The sequence below is a fragment of the Erpetoichthys calabaricus genome, chromosome 5 (genome assembly GCF_900747795.2).
Source record: "Erpetoichthys calabaricus chromosome 5, fErpCal1.3, whole genome shotgun sequence".
NCBI lineage: Eukaryota > Metazoa > Chordata > Cladistia > Polypteriformes > Polypteridae > Erpetoichthys > Erpetoichthys calabaricus.
Window position 1 is genome coordinate 34,893,517 of NC_041398.2, and position 15,316 is coordinate 34,908,832.

A 15,316-nucleotide genomic window follows, 5' to 3' on the forward strand; every position below is an offset into this window, starting at 1 on the left:
TTTTCTGTGGGACCACCTTTGTTTCCTGTAATGACACTGCTGTTTAACAACCTCAGGAATTTACAAGCACACTTAGAATTTCACTCTTCAAAACATGAGGACGTAAAGCAGCATTGGGTGGAGGACGTCACAATTACACTCTCCGTTTGACGCGATGAAAGCCGCACTCCAAAGACTGCCACTAAACACAATTTCAAATTATGCACCTTATGCATCTGTCAGGATCAGACCCATTCTGTGAGAGATGCAGCCAGCTTAACCTTGTCCACACTTTGTAGCAGACCTCCCAACTCAGATCTTATTGGTGGCATAAATTTTACACTTTGGTTTTGTTTTAGTTTATATGAATTATTTTTATGATATTATTTTTAAGCTGAGATGCCATTTTTTTCTGTGTTCTTACAGACACATCCATGTTACTGACAATTAGGATGTGGATTCCTCTCATGTGTCCAATGAGCTGTTGTGTGTTTGTGTCATTTTGCTGCCACTGTATAACACTGTCAGTTATCCTAATCATTGTATAAACAAACAAAAATTTCTTTGAAATTCTAAAAGTCCTATCAGGGAATCTTGTTTACCCAGTCTTTACTTAACCCTCTTGGTTTTGGCATTCGACCTCAGTTTGCCTTTTTGAAATTCATTTCCCCTCATCAGTTTTTCAGCCCGCACCGTACACATAACATTTTCTGCTTTGTTTTCAGATGCTCAGTGAAGTCCCCTTAAGATGATGTTACGCTACTTGAGTTTTCTAGCCATCATTTAGAGAATTTGAGTAGATTATGCCAGGGTGTGATAACCACCCGTCAGTCAGTCAGTCATTATCCAACCCGCTAATTCCTTACACAGGGTCACGTGGGTCTGCTGGAGCCAATCCCAGCTAACACAGGGCGCAAGGCAGGAACAAATCCCGGGCAGGGTGCCAGCCTACCGGAGAACCACCAGTCATGTCGTTTGAAATACCCAGCAACACAGTCATGAGCAGGTTTTGTTTTGTCTTAAGTTTTTCATTGGACCCCTATGTGTGTGAAAGCTCAGCTGGATGTGCTGTATATTGCATACAATGCAGACAGAAGGATAGAATGTCAGTGGGTGTTTGGGATTACGCAAACAGATTAGAGGTTTGTATATCTGATGTCTCATGTTTGTTATACCAAGACTGAATGTGAAATGGAGAAAGATGGGCCAGGACTACGACTTAACTCTCCATACCTGGGAAACATTTGTACAGCTTGTGGCACTGTTGCTGTCAAAATGTGATACCTTGGAAGCAGGGTTGGGCAATATGGAAAAAAAAATTATCAGAATAATTTTTTTCATATCAGTCAATATTAATATATACCTATATTCTATATATATATATATATATATATATATATATATATAGAATAGAATAGAATAGAATATATACATATATATATATATATATATATATATATATATATATATATATTGTGGAACACGGCCCGGACACAGACAGGCAGACATCGTTAGTACACCCAATGCACATTTATTTACAATATTTAGAACAATAAAGTGCCGCACACAACCCCAGTACTCCCCCAAAGTCCAGACCTTTTCCAAATGCCTTTCTCAGGTCCGCCTCCACTCCTCTCTACCAAGACTTCATCTTCTACACTCCTGACTCCAGCCGGAGGGAAGCGGCCCCTTTTATAATCACCCGGATGTGCTCCAGGTGCCTCCCGATAATCTTCCGCCAGAAGTACCAGCTGCACACCTGGAAGCACTCCGGGTGTCCCTGGTCGTCTTCCCCTCAGCACTTCCGGGTGTGGCAGAAGTGCTGTGGGCCAGGGCTCCATAGGCATTGGGTGCCCCCTGGCGGTGACCATGGGCCCCTCTATGGTTGAGCTTCCTGTGGTCCCCAAAGCCACCAGGGCAGTCGCCCCCTCGTGGTTTGGAGGAGGTGTAATCCCCAGCATTTTGCCACAATATATATATATATATATATATATATATATATATATATATATATATATATATATATATATATATATATATATATATATATATATATATATATATACATACATACATATAAAATCCAACATTTGCGTGTCTGGTCTGTCTGTATGTCTCTCCGCTTTTCACGGATTTAGATGTTTTTTTTCTATAATTTGCTTGAACATTTCGGCTGATTTTGCGACTTCTCACCGCACTAAGTATCATAGTTTGCTTGCAGCAGAGATGTATTTGCGCAAATCCAAGGCCAAGGGCAGGGTGGCAGGGCCCTCTTCACTCACACGCCAGCCACCGTTCGCCACGTGTTGGAGCGTGCTTTACCTCTGCTTATCTAGTGATACCAGTTTGTTCAACAGATATTATCATCTACAGATTGTTAAGGAGTAACATTTGACGTTTTTGAGAGAGAGTTCAGAGCTCTGTGTGTTTTAGAGGGTAGCTGCTGATTGCCAGAGATATCACGGCCACTTGCTCTTCTCTCCCGTCAGAGCTGAACATGAGCAGATACAGTGCCAGCGCTTGATGTTGGAGCGTACCTTCCTTCCACTTTGCTAGAATTACATTTCTTTTTTTTATTGATTTTTAAAGTTTATCATGTTTCAGCAGGGCGGCATGGTGGCGCAGTGGGTAGTGCTGCTGCCTCGCAGTTGGGAGACCTGGGGACCTAGGTTCGCTTCCCAGGTCCTCCCTGCGTGGAGTTTGCATGTTCTCCCCGTGTCTGCGTGGGTTTCCTCCGGGCGCTCCGGTTTCCTCCCACAGTCCAAAGACATGCTGGTTAGGTGGATTGGCGATTCTAAATTGGCCCTAGTGTGTGCTCGGTGTGTGTTTGTGTATGTACTGCGGTGGGTTGGCACCCTGCCCAGGATTGGTTCCTGCCTTGTGCCCTGTGTTGGCTGGGATTGGCTCCAGCAGACCCCCATGACCCTGTGTTCAGATTCAGCGGGTTGGAAAATGGATGGATGGATGTTTCAGCAGTGGGAGACAGTTAGTCACAATATAAATCAAATCACTATTTCTGACAAGTTTAAAGATTCCTCTTTATTCCTAAGCGAGATGTGAAGATATCATAAGGTTAATTTTGGTTTACATATTTATTTATTTCCTTTCAGAAGTTGAACATGACAAATGTACCGTTGAACACTGTACAACTGTTTTTCAAATAAATAAAATAGGTATATATAATAAACTGCGGTAGGCTGGCACCCTGCCCGGGGTTTGTTTCCTGCCTTGTGCCCCATGTTGGCTGGGATTGGCTCTAGCAGACCCCCGTGACCCTGTGTTCGGATTCAGCGGGTTGGAAAATGGATGGATGGATGGATGGATGGATGGATATATAATAAACCAAATCTTAATTCTGACCTGTCAAAAGCTTAAAGTGTTACAGGAGAACATAAACAAAATGCATAACAAAGTTCTTAGGTCAATTCCAAATAGATAGATAGATAGATAGATAGATAGATAGATAGATAGATAGATAGATAGATAGATAGATAGATAGATAGATAGATAGATAGATACTTTATTAATCCCAATGGGAAATTCACATCATACATATACAGTCATACACGGAGCTGCTGAAAAGGCTGCCACTCACGGCGGCGCCGGATGCAAATAAATAAAATAAGTAATACAAAATAAATAAAGTCTCAATTCTGACCAGTCAAAAGCATTCAAAATTTACAGGAGAACACACTAAATTTGTTGGTCAGCTCTAAATTAGTAAAAAAAAAAAGTCTTAATTCTAAAATCTTAAATCTAAAACTAAAATCTTAAAGCTTTCTGGTTTTACAGGAGATCACAAAGTAAATTCTTTGATCAGTTCCAAATAAATAAAGTAGGTATTAATACAAAATCAAATCTAAAAAAAAAATACCTCTATATTGTATGCTTTCCTTTGTATAGATATTTCAGACGGTTGGGAAATAAACCCACAAATAAATAGACTAAAAACATTCTGCATATATCCTTAGTAAAAATTCAAGCAGCTTTCAAATGTAAATGACAGAGAACATAAACAAAATTGACACATTCATTCAATTGTGGCCATTTAATGCTCCAAGGCAAAAAAAAAAAAGAAAGGCACAAGAAGTCCTCTTTAGTGCAGCACTTGCTTGGCTCTGGGACTGTAAAGTTCTGCATTGTGTGCGCTCTGAAGGATGGCACTGCTTCATATGGTACAAAAGATTAGTGGTATTACCTGTCTTTCCTTTCAACACAATTTGTAGTACACACTACTCTGTTTCTTTTTGGACTTTAAATATCCAAAATATCTCCCCACTACCGAATTCTTCTGACCCTTCTCTTCAACAGTGTCATCATCATTTAAGCCTTGGGCTGTGTCCATTGGGGTGTCTTCTTCAGTAACACTGATTTTGTTTGGGTTTTCTGTCGTAATTTTCTCTTTTATCTCGCTCCCACTCCTGACGTAATGCCCTACACGGCTGCTGCAAACCAAACATTAGCACGTGTGCTGCTGCCAGCTCCGTGCTGTTTGTGTCAACCTAACCTGATGTTGCCTGTCAAATCATGGATGGAATGAGTTCTATTGACATTCTATCGATCATGTCTTAAGTTATTGAGGAAAAGTTATTTTATGATAATTATGTTTATTGTTTTATCGCTCAGCCCTACTTGGAAGTTTGAAAATATACTTTAAAGGTATCACAGAGTCCTTTGATTTGAAGTTTTAAAGGTTTAATCTGACATCTTAAGTCAACAAGATCTAGCAACTGCAGTTGTTAGATTTGATGTATTCTCTGACTCAAAGTCAAGTAGGAGTTATTCAGCCTTCCTCATTATCCAGTCATATGACATTGCCTTTGTTGCTGTGGCACTTATTTAGCCATCTTTCATTTTTCAGGCCTTTTCAGGTATGCATTCAGAGGCCAACCCAGCACTTGGTGGTAGTCCATTTCAGGGCACAATCTCATTCACTCATATGGGGTCGATTTAGAGCCATCAGTTAACCTAAGAGTTACATTTGTTAGTCGCTTTCACAGTCATAGTCTGTTTTCTTTGAGCTGAATCAGGAGATGATTAGTTACTTTATTTCAATCTCCAGTTTGTTTGGCTGCGTTTAACACAGCAGTCTTTCAAGTGAACCAGAAGTAACAATGAACACCCCATGGAGATGTCAAGAACTTCTGCATTTGTGCACAGCTGCAGTAATTGGGGAGTTTCTTTACCAAACATGGCTCTGTTCTCAGAATGCCACCTATCTGATATCTGGAAGCAGACATGAAACTGAGGTGCTGTTATAGTAGGTTTTGTTATTTTTAATGTCACTGTTCTCTGTGCCCGCTGTTATGGACTCATTCATATGGGCAGACCAAGTATGGTACACAGGGGCACCGCATCTTCATTTAGTATTGCTGAGCCAAGCACAGGACTAGAGAGCCTAAAGACGGACTAGTATATTTCTGTCTTCTGTCAGCACACTTTCCTTGTTGGGAGAAAGAGAACCGTATATAGGCAGTGTGCTATTCCTGTATTTTTGAAGGTGGGGTTTGAATCCTTTCCTGTCCTTGTTTGGATCCAAGAGAAGGAGCCTGCAAATGGAGCAACCAGAATATTAGGATGGACCTACGACCAACACTTTGAAGCTGCCGGGGGGAAGATTATGTCTTCTGTCCGAGGCCAGGTGGAAGATTATGTCTTCCGTCCGGTTAAAATCCTTTCAGCATGGCAAACAAAAGATGGCAGACTGCGTAGGTCAAGATACCCACAGGCTTGATATGTCTGTCATAAGCTTCCCATTTGTAATACCGCATGAACCCGTAAATAAAGAGCTATATTATCCTTTATGCTTCTCGTGTAATCTTGTAACCGTCATATTGCATGAGGGGTGGGGATAATACCTTTTTTATAATTATTTAAATTTAGGTTAATTAAAATGTCGCAATTCAAAGGAACACATTTCCAGAGAGCTAATGCCTCTTAAGGAAACAGGTGCTGCCTCGCATGTTACAGAAAGGACATGTCTCATCTAGGAGACCATAGAGAAGATGGCAGACAATGGTGAGGCCATACAGTGATGTGCTTCAATTTCACTTAGACAGTAGGCGTATTAGATGCATTTCATTTTACCGTATGAGGTTGTGTATTAACTCTCTAGTAGCCTGCTCTGTGAACGTCACCTCTATTTAGTTTATCTTAAATCACGTCTGCTGTCTTTCGGGCTGCTATGATTTGTTAATAATTTTCATTTTGGAATGTTACTTTCAAATTGATTACATAGCATCTCTGTTAATGTGTCTCCAGTCTCCATATTGTACCTGAACAGTGATCACTTGCAGTGTAAGTTAGGGAATTGGATTTTCAACCATACGGGACACTCACCACCTCTATGTGTGGTTTGATTGACAAGTGAATTTACAGTTTTTGTAATGTAGCCAAGTAATGTATTTGATGGCATATGAGATCAGGTGCTATGCTTGCTGTGAATGACTGGTTCTCATGCAAGCTGTTTTTTAGGAATTGTGTTACATTTTTGTGCATATGTGTATTTATTGGATATTTGAAAGGGCGGTTAGAGTACTGATGCTGCTGTGAGGTTGCCTAATTAGTGGAAGAAATGGTGTAGCGTAACTATCATTCAAAAAATTTACCCATAATGCTTAGTATTTCCTGTAGTGTATTTAGATCGGTCACATGTTGGGTGACATTCATACCTCATGTGAACCGTGCCAGGGTTTGCTTGCTACCGCACTGAGAACATCACTTTTAAAGGGCCATGGTCTTGTTATTTTGGTCCACTCCATAGTGCAACTGCCTTGTTCACATTCTACCTCAACAAACCGCACTATAGGGTAAATCATTCCAAAGTCCAAAATACAATACAATACAATACAATTTATTTTTTGTATAGCCCAAAATCACACAAGAAGTGCCGCAATGGGTTTTAACAGGCCTCTGCCTCTTGACAGCCCCCCAGCCTTGACTCTCTAAGAAGACAAGGAAAAACTACCAAAAAAAAACCCAGTAGGGAAAAAATGGAAGAAACCTTGGGAAAGGCAGTTCAAAGAGATACCCCCTTTCCAGGTAGGTTGGGTGTGCAGTGGGAGTCAAAAAGAAAGGGGGTCAATACAATACAATACACAAAACAGCACACAAGTAATCCTCAATACAGTATATTAGTAAAATAAAAATATTACAAGTACAAAGCAGAATTTAACAGTAGATGATATCACATCATAAGATTTGGATTTGTTCAGAGTCCTGGAGACCTTGGCCATCAAGCTGCCTCCACCATTTGGCCATTCCACAGCTGAGACAGCGCTGGGCCAGCCAATCCGATGAAAGGACCCCTCTACCCGACAATTCCTGTGATCCTCCATCAGAGACGACTTTATCTTAGGCAGGCAAAACAACTTGGTAGGTGGGCCGTGGCACAAAGTGCCACATTTGAGTACTGACAAGAGAAACAGAATAGGTGAGGGTTAGTAACAAATTATAACAATCATATTACTTATGTTTTAGTCCTAATGACCCACAACAGAGGTATGTACAGTTAATCAGCAGCTCTAGTCAGGATATGCTAAACTGAAGTAGTGATTCCTCAGCCCAGGACTGAAAGGGCATCTTTTATAGTAACAGGCAGACCATTCCACCGTTTAGGGGCCCTGTAACTAAAAGCTCGACCTCCCACTGTTATTTTATTCATTCTTGGAATCATAAACAGAATGACATCTTGAGATCTTAATGTGCATTCTGGTTTGTAAGTCATAAGTTTAGACAAGTAACCTTGGCCATTTAAGGCTTTATATGTTAAATGGAGGATTTTGAAGTCCGCCCTAAACTTAACTGGGAGCCAGTGTAAGGATTTAAGAACTGGAGTTATGTGTTCATATTTTCTTGTTCTTGTAATACAACAAAACAATTATAGCACAATTCAAAACAATTGCTCCTAACAAACTAGATTTGAAAATAACTGTGCTGCCTAATGTTGTTTAACTGGAATGGCAGCCTTTCCAAGATTCAATTCTTCTCTTTAAACCTCTGGAGCAGGCGTGGACCCTTAACTTTTACTGTCATGGCTTTTCATGTCACCTCTGCATATTCAGTCATCACCACATCACTACTGATCCCTTTGTCGTTATTATTACCTGTTCTGATATGCTTCCATTAAATTTAAGAGTCGCTGATTACAGACCACTGGACTCAAGTGTAAATGTGCAGTTTGCACTTTTAATTAGTAACAACTATTAAAATATAGGTTCTTCTCTTTTTCAGGGTTTTATGGCCGTCCATGGTCTATGGAGCAGAGGAAAGTACTTTTCAAATGGTAAGTACAGCCATGACACATTTTCTGGGATCGCTCAAGTTCCACTACATACATTTGCTTTCCGATCTGCTTCTCCAGTTTTGGGCCTCAGGAGCCTATTACAGGCCAACTGGTGCAAGCAGGAACTCCACATGGAATGCCAGTCGCACTGAACACTCAAACACATTTAAACATTTTGGACAACCTGCGTGTGGACCCAAACAGGAGGCACAAGCAAAACTCCAAAAATGTATCAACCTGCTTAAAAGAGCAGTGCAGATGTGCAGCACAGTCCAGTTGACTGTAAAGTTTTAAACAGTTTCAGTGGCAGCAAAGAAGTTTGATACCAACACTTCCTTATTTTTGTTCAAACATAAAATTTATGATTCACCACAGGTTATCAATATTTTGTATCAAATAACTGTATTATAAAGAGTGACATGTTTAGCTTAAAGTTACTGTACTGCTAGAACTTGGAATGCTTTTCTACTTGAGAAAGACTGATGTGCTGTGACTATGTGATCATTTGTGATCATTTCAATAATTGGGAGATAAGATGAACAAATAAAGGGGCTTGCAGAATCATAGTCTGGGTCAAAATGAAGGACAGAAAACGGGCAGGATGAGAGCTAAACTACAGGTATAAGTGGCAAAGTTCTAAACTAGAATCACAGTTGAGACAAAAGATGAGGTCAAAACCAACAGGAATAGAAAATTGACTTGAGACTGTCATTCCTAAATTGATAAACTTTTGTATTTTTTGAAAGAGTCCTTGATTCAATTGGCAGATTACTGCAAAAAATTAGATCTAAAGAAGTGAAGAGTATTTATATCAAAATATTAAATCTCCTTTTCCTTATTGTAAGAATGATTGACTTACCAAAAAATTTATATTTACAATTTTTTAGCTTTCTTTAAGAAAGTAAATTTGCTTACCCCAGTGACAGGAATTTTTGCTAAACAAAAGCAAATCAACTCCCATTTAATTTTTTTTGTCTACTTTTTATATATGCATTTTTGCAGCGTACCTGGGAATATGCACTGCCACCTTTAAAAAGATACTGCGTGCCAAAGTGGCATGTTGTGAATCCGTGTCCAGCAGGGAGCGATAATTTGACTGAAGCACCAGGTTCAAAGGTGGGAATCCCACAGTGAAAAGGTTGTTTTGCTTATAGTGCTGTTTCAAAGACACAGCAACAACACAAATCAATCACGACACACGTAATTAGTTTAGTCTTAGCTTGTATTAAAGACTCTTTCAAAGCCACGATCAGCTTCTGTCAGGATACCCGTGTTCAAAGTTGACAGAGGTAAACAACAACAGTTATTTATATAGCACATTTTCATACAAATTATGTAGCTCAAAGTGCTGTACAAGATAAAGAAGGAAAAAAGAAAAATATAAAAATAAGATTAGGCAATATTAAGTAACAAAGAATAAAGTAAGGTCCAATTGTCAAGAGGACAGAAAAAAACAAAAACAGAAAAAACTCCAGAAGGCTGATGAAAAAAAACAAAATCTGCAGGGGTTCCAAGGCCACAAGACCACCCATCCACCACTGGGCATTCTGCCTAACATAAATGATCTCAATCAGTCCTCATGGTTTTCAGGCTTCATGTGGAAGAATCAGATGATGATGATGGTCATGTGGACCTCTGGCCTTCGATCCATCAATGTAGGGACTGCACAGTGCTTTGATTGGGTGGTGGTGGTGCAGATCGCCACCACAGAACAACTGAAAAAACAACAGCAGATAAAGTAGGGGTTAGTACGGATTTTGGAGCCATGAAAACAAATGTATGTACAGAATATCAGTGTTACACTAAAATGAAACTATGAGAAAGCCATGTTGTGGCTGAAAAATGATGAGCTTTTAGCAATTTTTTAAAGTGCTCCACCGTATTAGACTGGCGAATTTCTATCAGTAAGCTATTCCAGATTTTAGGTGCATAACATCAGAAGGCTTCTTCATCACTTCTTTTAAGTTTAGCTCTTGGAATTATAAGCAGACTCTCATTCTCATATGTAAGGTTATGATTTAGAGTGTAAGGTGAGAGGCATTCTGAAATATAGGATGGAATGCAGTGGTTAGCTGTAGCCATTATCTTCTTCTGGTGCTGTCACAGTATGTAGATGTTTAGGTGGTGAAAGGTTTTACAGTGCCGCAATTCAAAAGTCCCAAGGCTGAGCAGTGGTGCTACAACATGTCTGGGATCCAGCTATTGTAGGACCTCAAATGCTAATGTGTGGTTGCATGTTTTAAGGTAATGCTGATAAAATAAACCAACCAGTGTTTAACTCACCCTCCTCCCCATGCAAGAAATTTCTGGGAACAAAGGATAATATTAGTAGGGGCAAGGTAATATTTTCTTATCTCTCTATTATAATAAAAAATCCTGGGACGAGACGAGACTTTTTAGCCTGGGAAGAGACGTGACTTTTTCAGAGAGATACTTTCACATCCTGCAAGGCAAGACTGTGCCAAGAGATTTAAACACGCCCGGGCTGGAACTAAAAGACAAAGAGTAGATGACAAAGTAGAACGTCGTAAAGAATTCAAAAATGTTGGCGTGATACACATGTAGAGCAGGTTAGAGATGATGAAAGTACTAAAATTTGAAAGTCTCAAAAAAATGATAGTAAAGATCGCCTTAGTGCTTACACACGGAAATTATTACTCGGTGAAATAACGAAAGAGCAAAAAGAGATCGAATATATTGTTCGGATTTAAAGTTTAAGTCTAATTCGTGTTGCCATCAGGGAAAAGTAGTGTTTATTCCCAATGAAGAGGCATATCCACGAGAATTAAAAGATTTGTTGTTTGGTGAAAGTGAAATCCACATACGTAAGCGGCAGAGATGCGAAGTGGCTGGCGTATAGCGGAGGCTGGTGGGTTGGCGAGCGAAGTGAGCAAGGGGCAAAGCCCCCTAGTTTGGTAATAATGAAAACAAAAGCATTGGACGTGGTGGTAGCATAATAGGAATAAGCAGAAAAGCTTAAACTTATTTCATATTCAGGTTATAAGAATGAAAAGTGTATAAATACACTCACCACAGTGACACATTGAATATCAACTGAACTTTATGGCTGCCTACTTCAGCCAGCAGTCACATACCTGGCAACAAAGCACAGTAGCCATAAATACAGCCATGAAAAATATGCATCAAATACTGCATCCATAAATAAGTTGCCACCAATATGATGACATCAGCAAAAGGATAAAATATTCTAATTAATCCATATACACAGTATATATGCAAAATACACAAAATGTAAAGTAATGTCTTAAGAAGGCTCTAACTTTCTGATTATTGTTATGTTGTGGCCAGGTTTTATGTGTATTTTCTGTTTTATTGTCATTTTTGTTAATTTTAAATTATTCTTTTTGTTATTTGATGTAATTTCTGCTAAGCTTGTTTATCATTTATAAAGATTCATGTTTGGATTGTCTCTGTAAGTCAGTTTTTCCTCTCCCTTGGTAGACATTTTTGATTTATTTTGGGACTTTGATTACACTTTGAAATCTGCATGTAGGAAGATTTGGGTTGTGGCTCACTTCTTAGGCTGGAGGCTACATTAAAACAGGGTCCTGGCTTACTTTTGTGGTTTATTTTGGAGGCCTCACACTCCCTTTTCACCATGCCCTTGACTTCCAATTAGAGCAAAATGATCCACTCTCAAATTAACAAAAACAACAATAAAATACACATAAATCCTATCTGAAACATAACATGTATAGCACTGGGCTCACATCATTGTTACAAGTGTCTGATTTGGTGTGCAGGGCTGGCAGACACAAAACTACTATGCCTTACCTTACCTCCCAATAGTCCACTTCAGCCTCTAGCTGCTCATGTTTTTGACATTCATATTTAATATTTCCAGAATGGTGGAGGCAGGTGGGTACACTTGCACCTCAACATGCTTATAGCCTGGCTAGATTCTCATTTGCAATACCATCTTTGTGGAGGTCTTCAACTTTTCATGTGGGTTTTCTCTGATTCTCTAGTTTTTTTAGTATAGTTTTTACCATGATCTCGCTGGGTGATGGATTAAAAAGAATATTTTTTCTTTTATGCCATTTGCATTGATAATGTAGTTTTTGAGTTGCAGAGGTCAATAATATAATTGCAAGGAAGAATCACAGTTAAGTAAAACGAAAACAGGGTGTACCCATAAAATATTAATTTAATAAGAACAACCAGCATTCAGAGGTCAAACCCAGGATTGTTGATTGATGTAAAATCATCTAAAACCGAGATTGTCAGGGCTAAACTACCTTACGTGTTTTTTGCTTTATTTTATTAATTTTTTTCCTTTTTCTTTAGTAATTGTTTTTTGTGTTTGTTATTGTTGATTTTTCATTAGTTTGTTAATTGTTTTGATTTAGTCAATTATGTTTCCTTAGTTCTAATGTTCTTTGTTGTTAATTATTATTGGGGTGTTTCATTTTATTATGTTATAGCCCTCATTCAGAAGTATAATGATGATACAGCTATTGTGGTATGTATAAGGAATGAGCAGGAAGGGGAATATAGGAATCTGATTGGAGCTTTCAGTGACTTGAGCCATATGAACTGCCTGGTTCAGCACACAATAAGGACCATGGAGATGATTGTTGATTTCCACAGGTCTAAGCTGACCCTTCAGCTTGTTAACATCCGAGGGGAGGACATTGAGATGATGCAAACTTATAAATATCTAGATGTCCACCTTGATGACAGAATGGACTGTGAAAACAGGTGTCCTCTACAGGAAGGTGCAGAGCAAGCTCTTTTTCCTCAGAAGACTCAGATCATTCAGCATATGTAGTGAAATGTTGTCTTTGTTCTACCAGACAGTTGTTGCCAGTGTCCGCTTTTTTGCTGTTGAAGAAGCTGGACAAGTTGATGAGGAAAGTGGCTCCATGATGGTTAGGCCAGTGGACTCAGTGGCAATGGTGGTGGAAAAGTGTATGGAGAGAAAGGTACAGGCCATCCTTGACAATAGCAGTCACCCTCTCCACAACATTTTTGTAGGTTAGAGAAGTAAACATAGCTGGCATCTTCTCTCACTGCGCTGTAGAATGGAACACTTTAGAAGATCATCTGTTCCTACTGTTGTGAGACTTTATAACTCTGTTGTCAACCCAAGTGATTCATGACCTGGGGCATCGTGCATAATGGTGTTCATAGAATTCACACTAAAACATGGCGTAAAGACAAAAGCGGAAATGTGCGTATGCACAAAAAAATCCAGATGCATAAATCTGTGCATTCGCCAACTTCCATGTTCTTCCGCTCCATAAATCCCGGTCAGCATGAAAAGTAATGCACGTGCACGCCCCGGTTGCCCCACCTCAAGAATTATGCCTCTTTGAATATGCAAATCAATATAAATAGCCCTGAAGCTCAGTGTTCTGTGAAAAAGCAATGGCAAAAGCACAGGGGAAAATAGAAGAATTTCAGCGAATACCAAGTGGAAGCAAGGAAAAACGTACTATTTGTTGGTTTGAACAGTGGTATAAACAACAAAAGAAAGTTGATCGAGTGACAGAGTGTCGGAGAAACTCGAAAGCTCAAGTTCACAAAGTCGCACAGTGCCCAACATAAAAAAGAAGTCACCATGAAAAGGTGAGCATAGCCCACCGTCTGAGTGTCATATGGAAGCGTATTAGGGTACAAAGAAAAGATAAAAAATAGGGACACAGTGGGGAAAAAAGCTCAAAATGTCAGCTTTAATCTCGAAATTTCCACTTTAATCATGTAGTTTATTTTGTCATTAAAGTAGAACATCATAAACTTCATCTTAAAATCGTTTAATTTACTAGTTTCTCAAATCCCATCGTAACTAAAGTAGCACATTAAATGCTTTGTTTTTTATGTGTTCTTCTATGTGCTCTATGTGTGTGAATCACTATGTGCTTCTTAAACGGGCTTACTCTTCCTCCAACAGGACACAGAATCCATTACATTCGTGATATTACAGCTCTCTGAATAATTAAAATACTGAGATGTATACTTGACATCATTTTCATGATGATAGAAGTTAAAGCATGTTATTAAACATGGGAACACGATGACGCAGTGATATTGATGAGCTGGCGCCCTGTCCAGAGATTGTTCCTGCCTCCCGCATGATGCTTGCGGCGCCGTGCGTGACCTTTGATGAAATAATTTATTGCTGCAGTACTGTCTCTTTCAAACGTACTAACCTCCAATTCCTGTCCTTCCTTTTCTTTCTCCAAGTAACCAATCGCCACACAATCAGCTCTGTAATAGATGTTAAGCCATCTGTAAGCTTAGAACACTGATTCTTCAAAACCTTTAAGGAACATTGAAATTTCTTTGTAGTACATGTTTAATTATTCTATCCATCTATCCTTCCAGTGTCACGCCAGCCCCAGCAAGAATACAGTGCGAGGCAGGAACAATCCCTAAATAAGCTAGCACTGTGCCACCGTGTCCTCAGATGTTTAATTATTAACAATATAGATTATTTAAATGATGTTAACATTTTATCTGTATAATGTAATAAACATATTTTGCTCCATTTCATCTTAAAAATGATATTGTCGTCATATGTAAATACACTCTTTATAAAGTGGCTCAGGTTGTGCAATATTATAACTGTATTGCAAGTTTACAGTAAGGTGATTGTACTAATAAGTACAAACAGTTCTACAAGGAGCACTTGATGGACTGATTGAGTGCGTTTATAGTTCTTGGGATGAAACTGTTTCTGAACTGCGAGGTCAGTACAGGAAAGGCTCTGAAGCGTTTTCTGTATGAGAGCAGTTCAATAGACAACATGGCTGAGGCAGCATGTGCTTGATGCTGTATACCGATAATTCTCTTTCTGATCAGCAGCTGTAGAGCTGTGATTCCACACTTAGATACAGTAATATAAATACTCTGAGTGGTGCAGTGAGAGTAATATGGAAAAAGATGATCCAGTGTGGCAACCCCTAACTGGAGCAGCTGAAAGAAGAAGAAGAAGGTGCAGTGAGAGTAACAACGCTAAAGCAGCTATGGTATTTGGAATAGTCTGGCCATTCCGTGGAACATTATATTGTTACAGGTTAATTACAATAA

General features: G+C 39.2%; 1 protein-coding gene across 2 annotated transcripts in view; it reads left to right on the forward strand.

Moving 5' to 3' along the window:
• Nucleotides 1-8,190: 8,190 nt before the first annotated feature.
• Nucleotides 8,191-15,316, forward strand: part of si:dkey-183c6.8 (protein O-GlcNAcase) — a 57,595-nt gene continuing 50,469 nt past the window's right edge. For both annotated transcript variants that reach the window (XM_028802853.2, XM_051928231.1), the window contains exon 1: nucleotides 8,191-8,263. In XM_028802853.2, coding sequence (XP_028658686.2) covers nucleotides 8,235-8,263 — 29 coding nt within the window. In that variant the 5' untranslated portion in view covers nucleotides 8,191-8,234. The remainder of the gene's footprint in view (nucleotides 8,264-15,316) is intronic.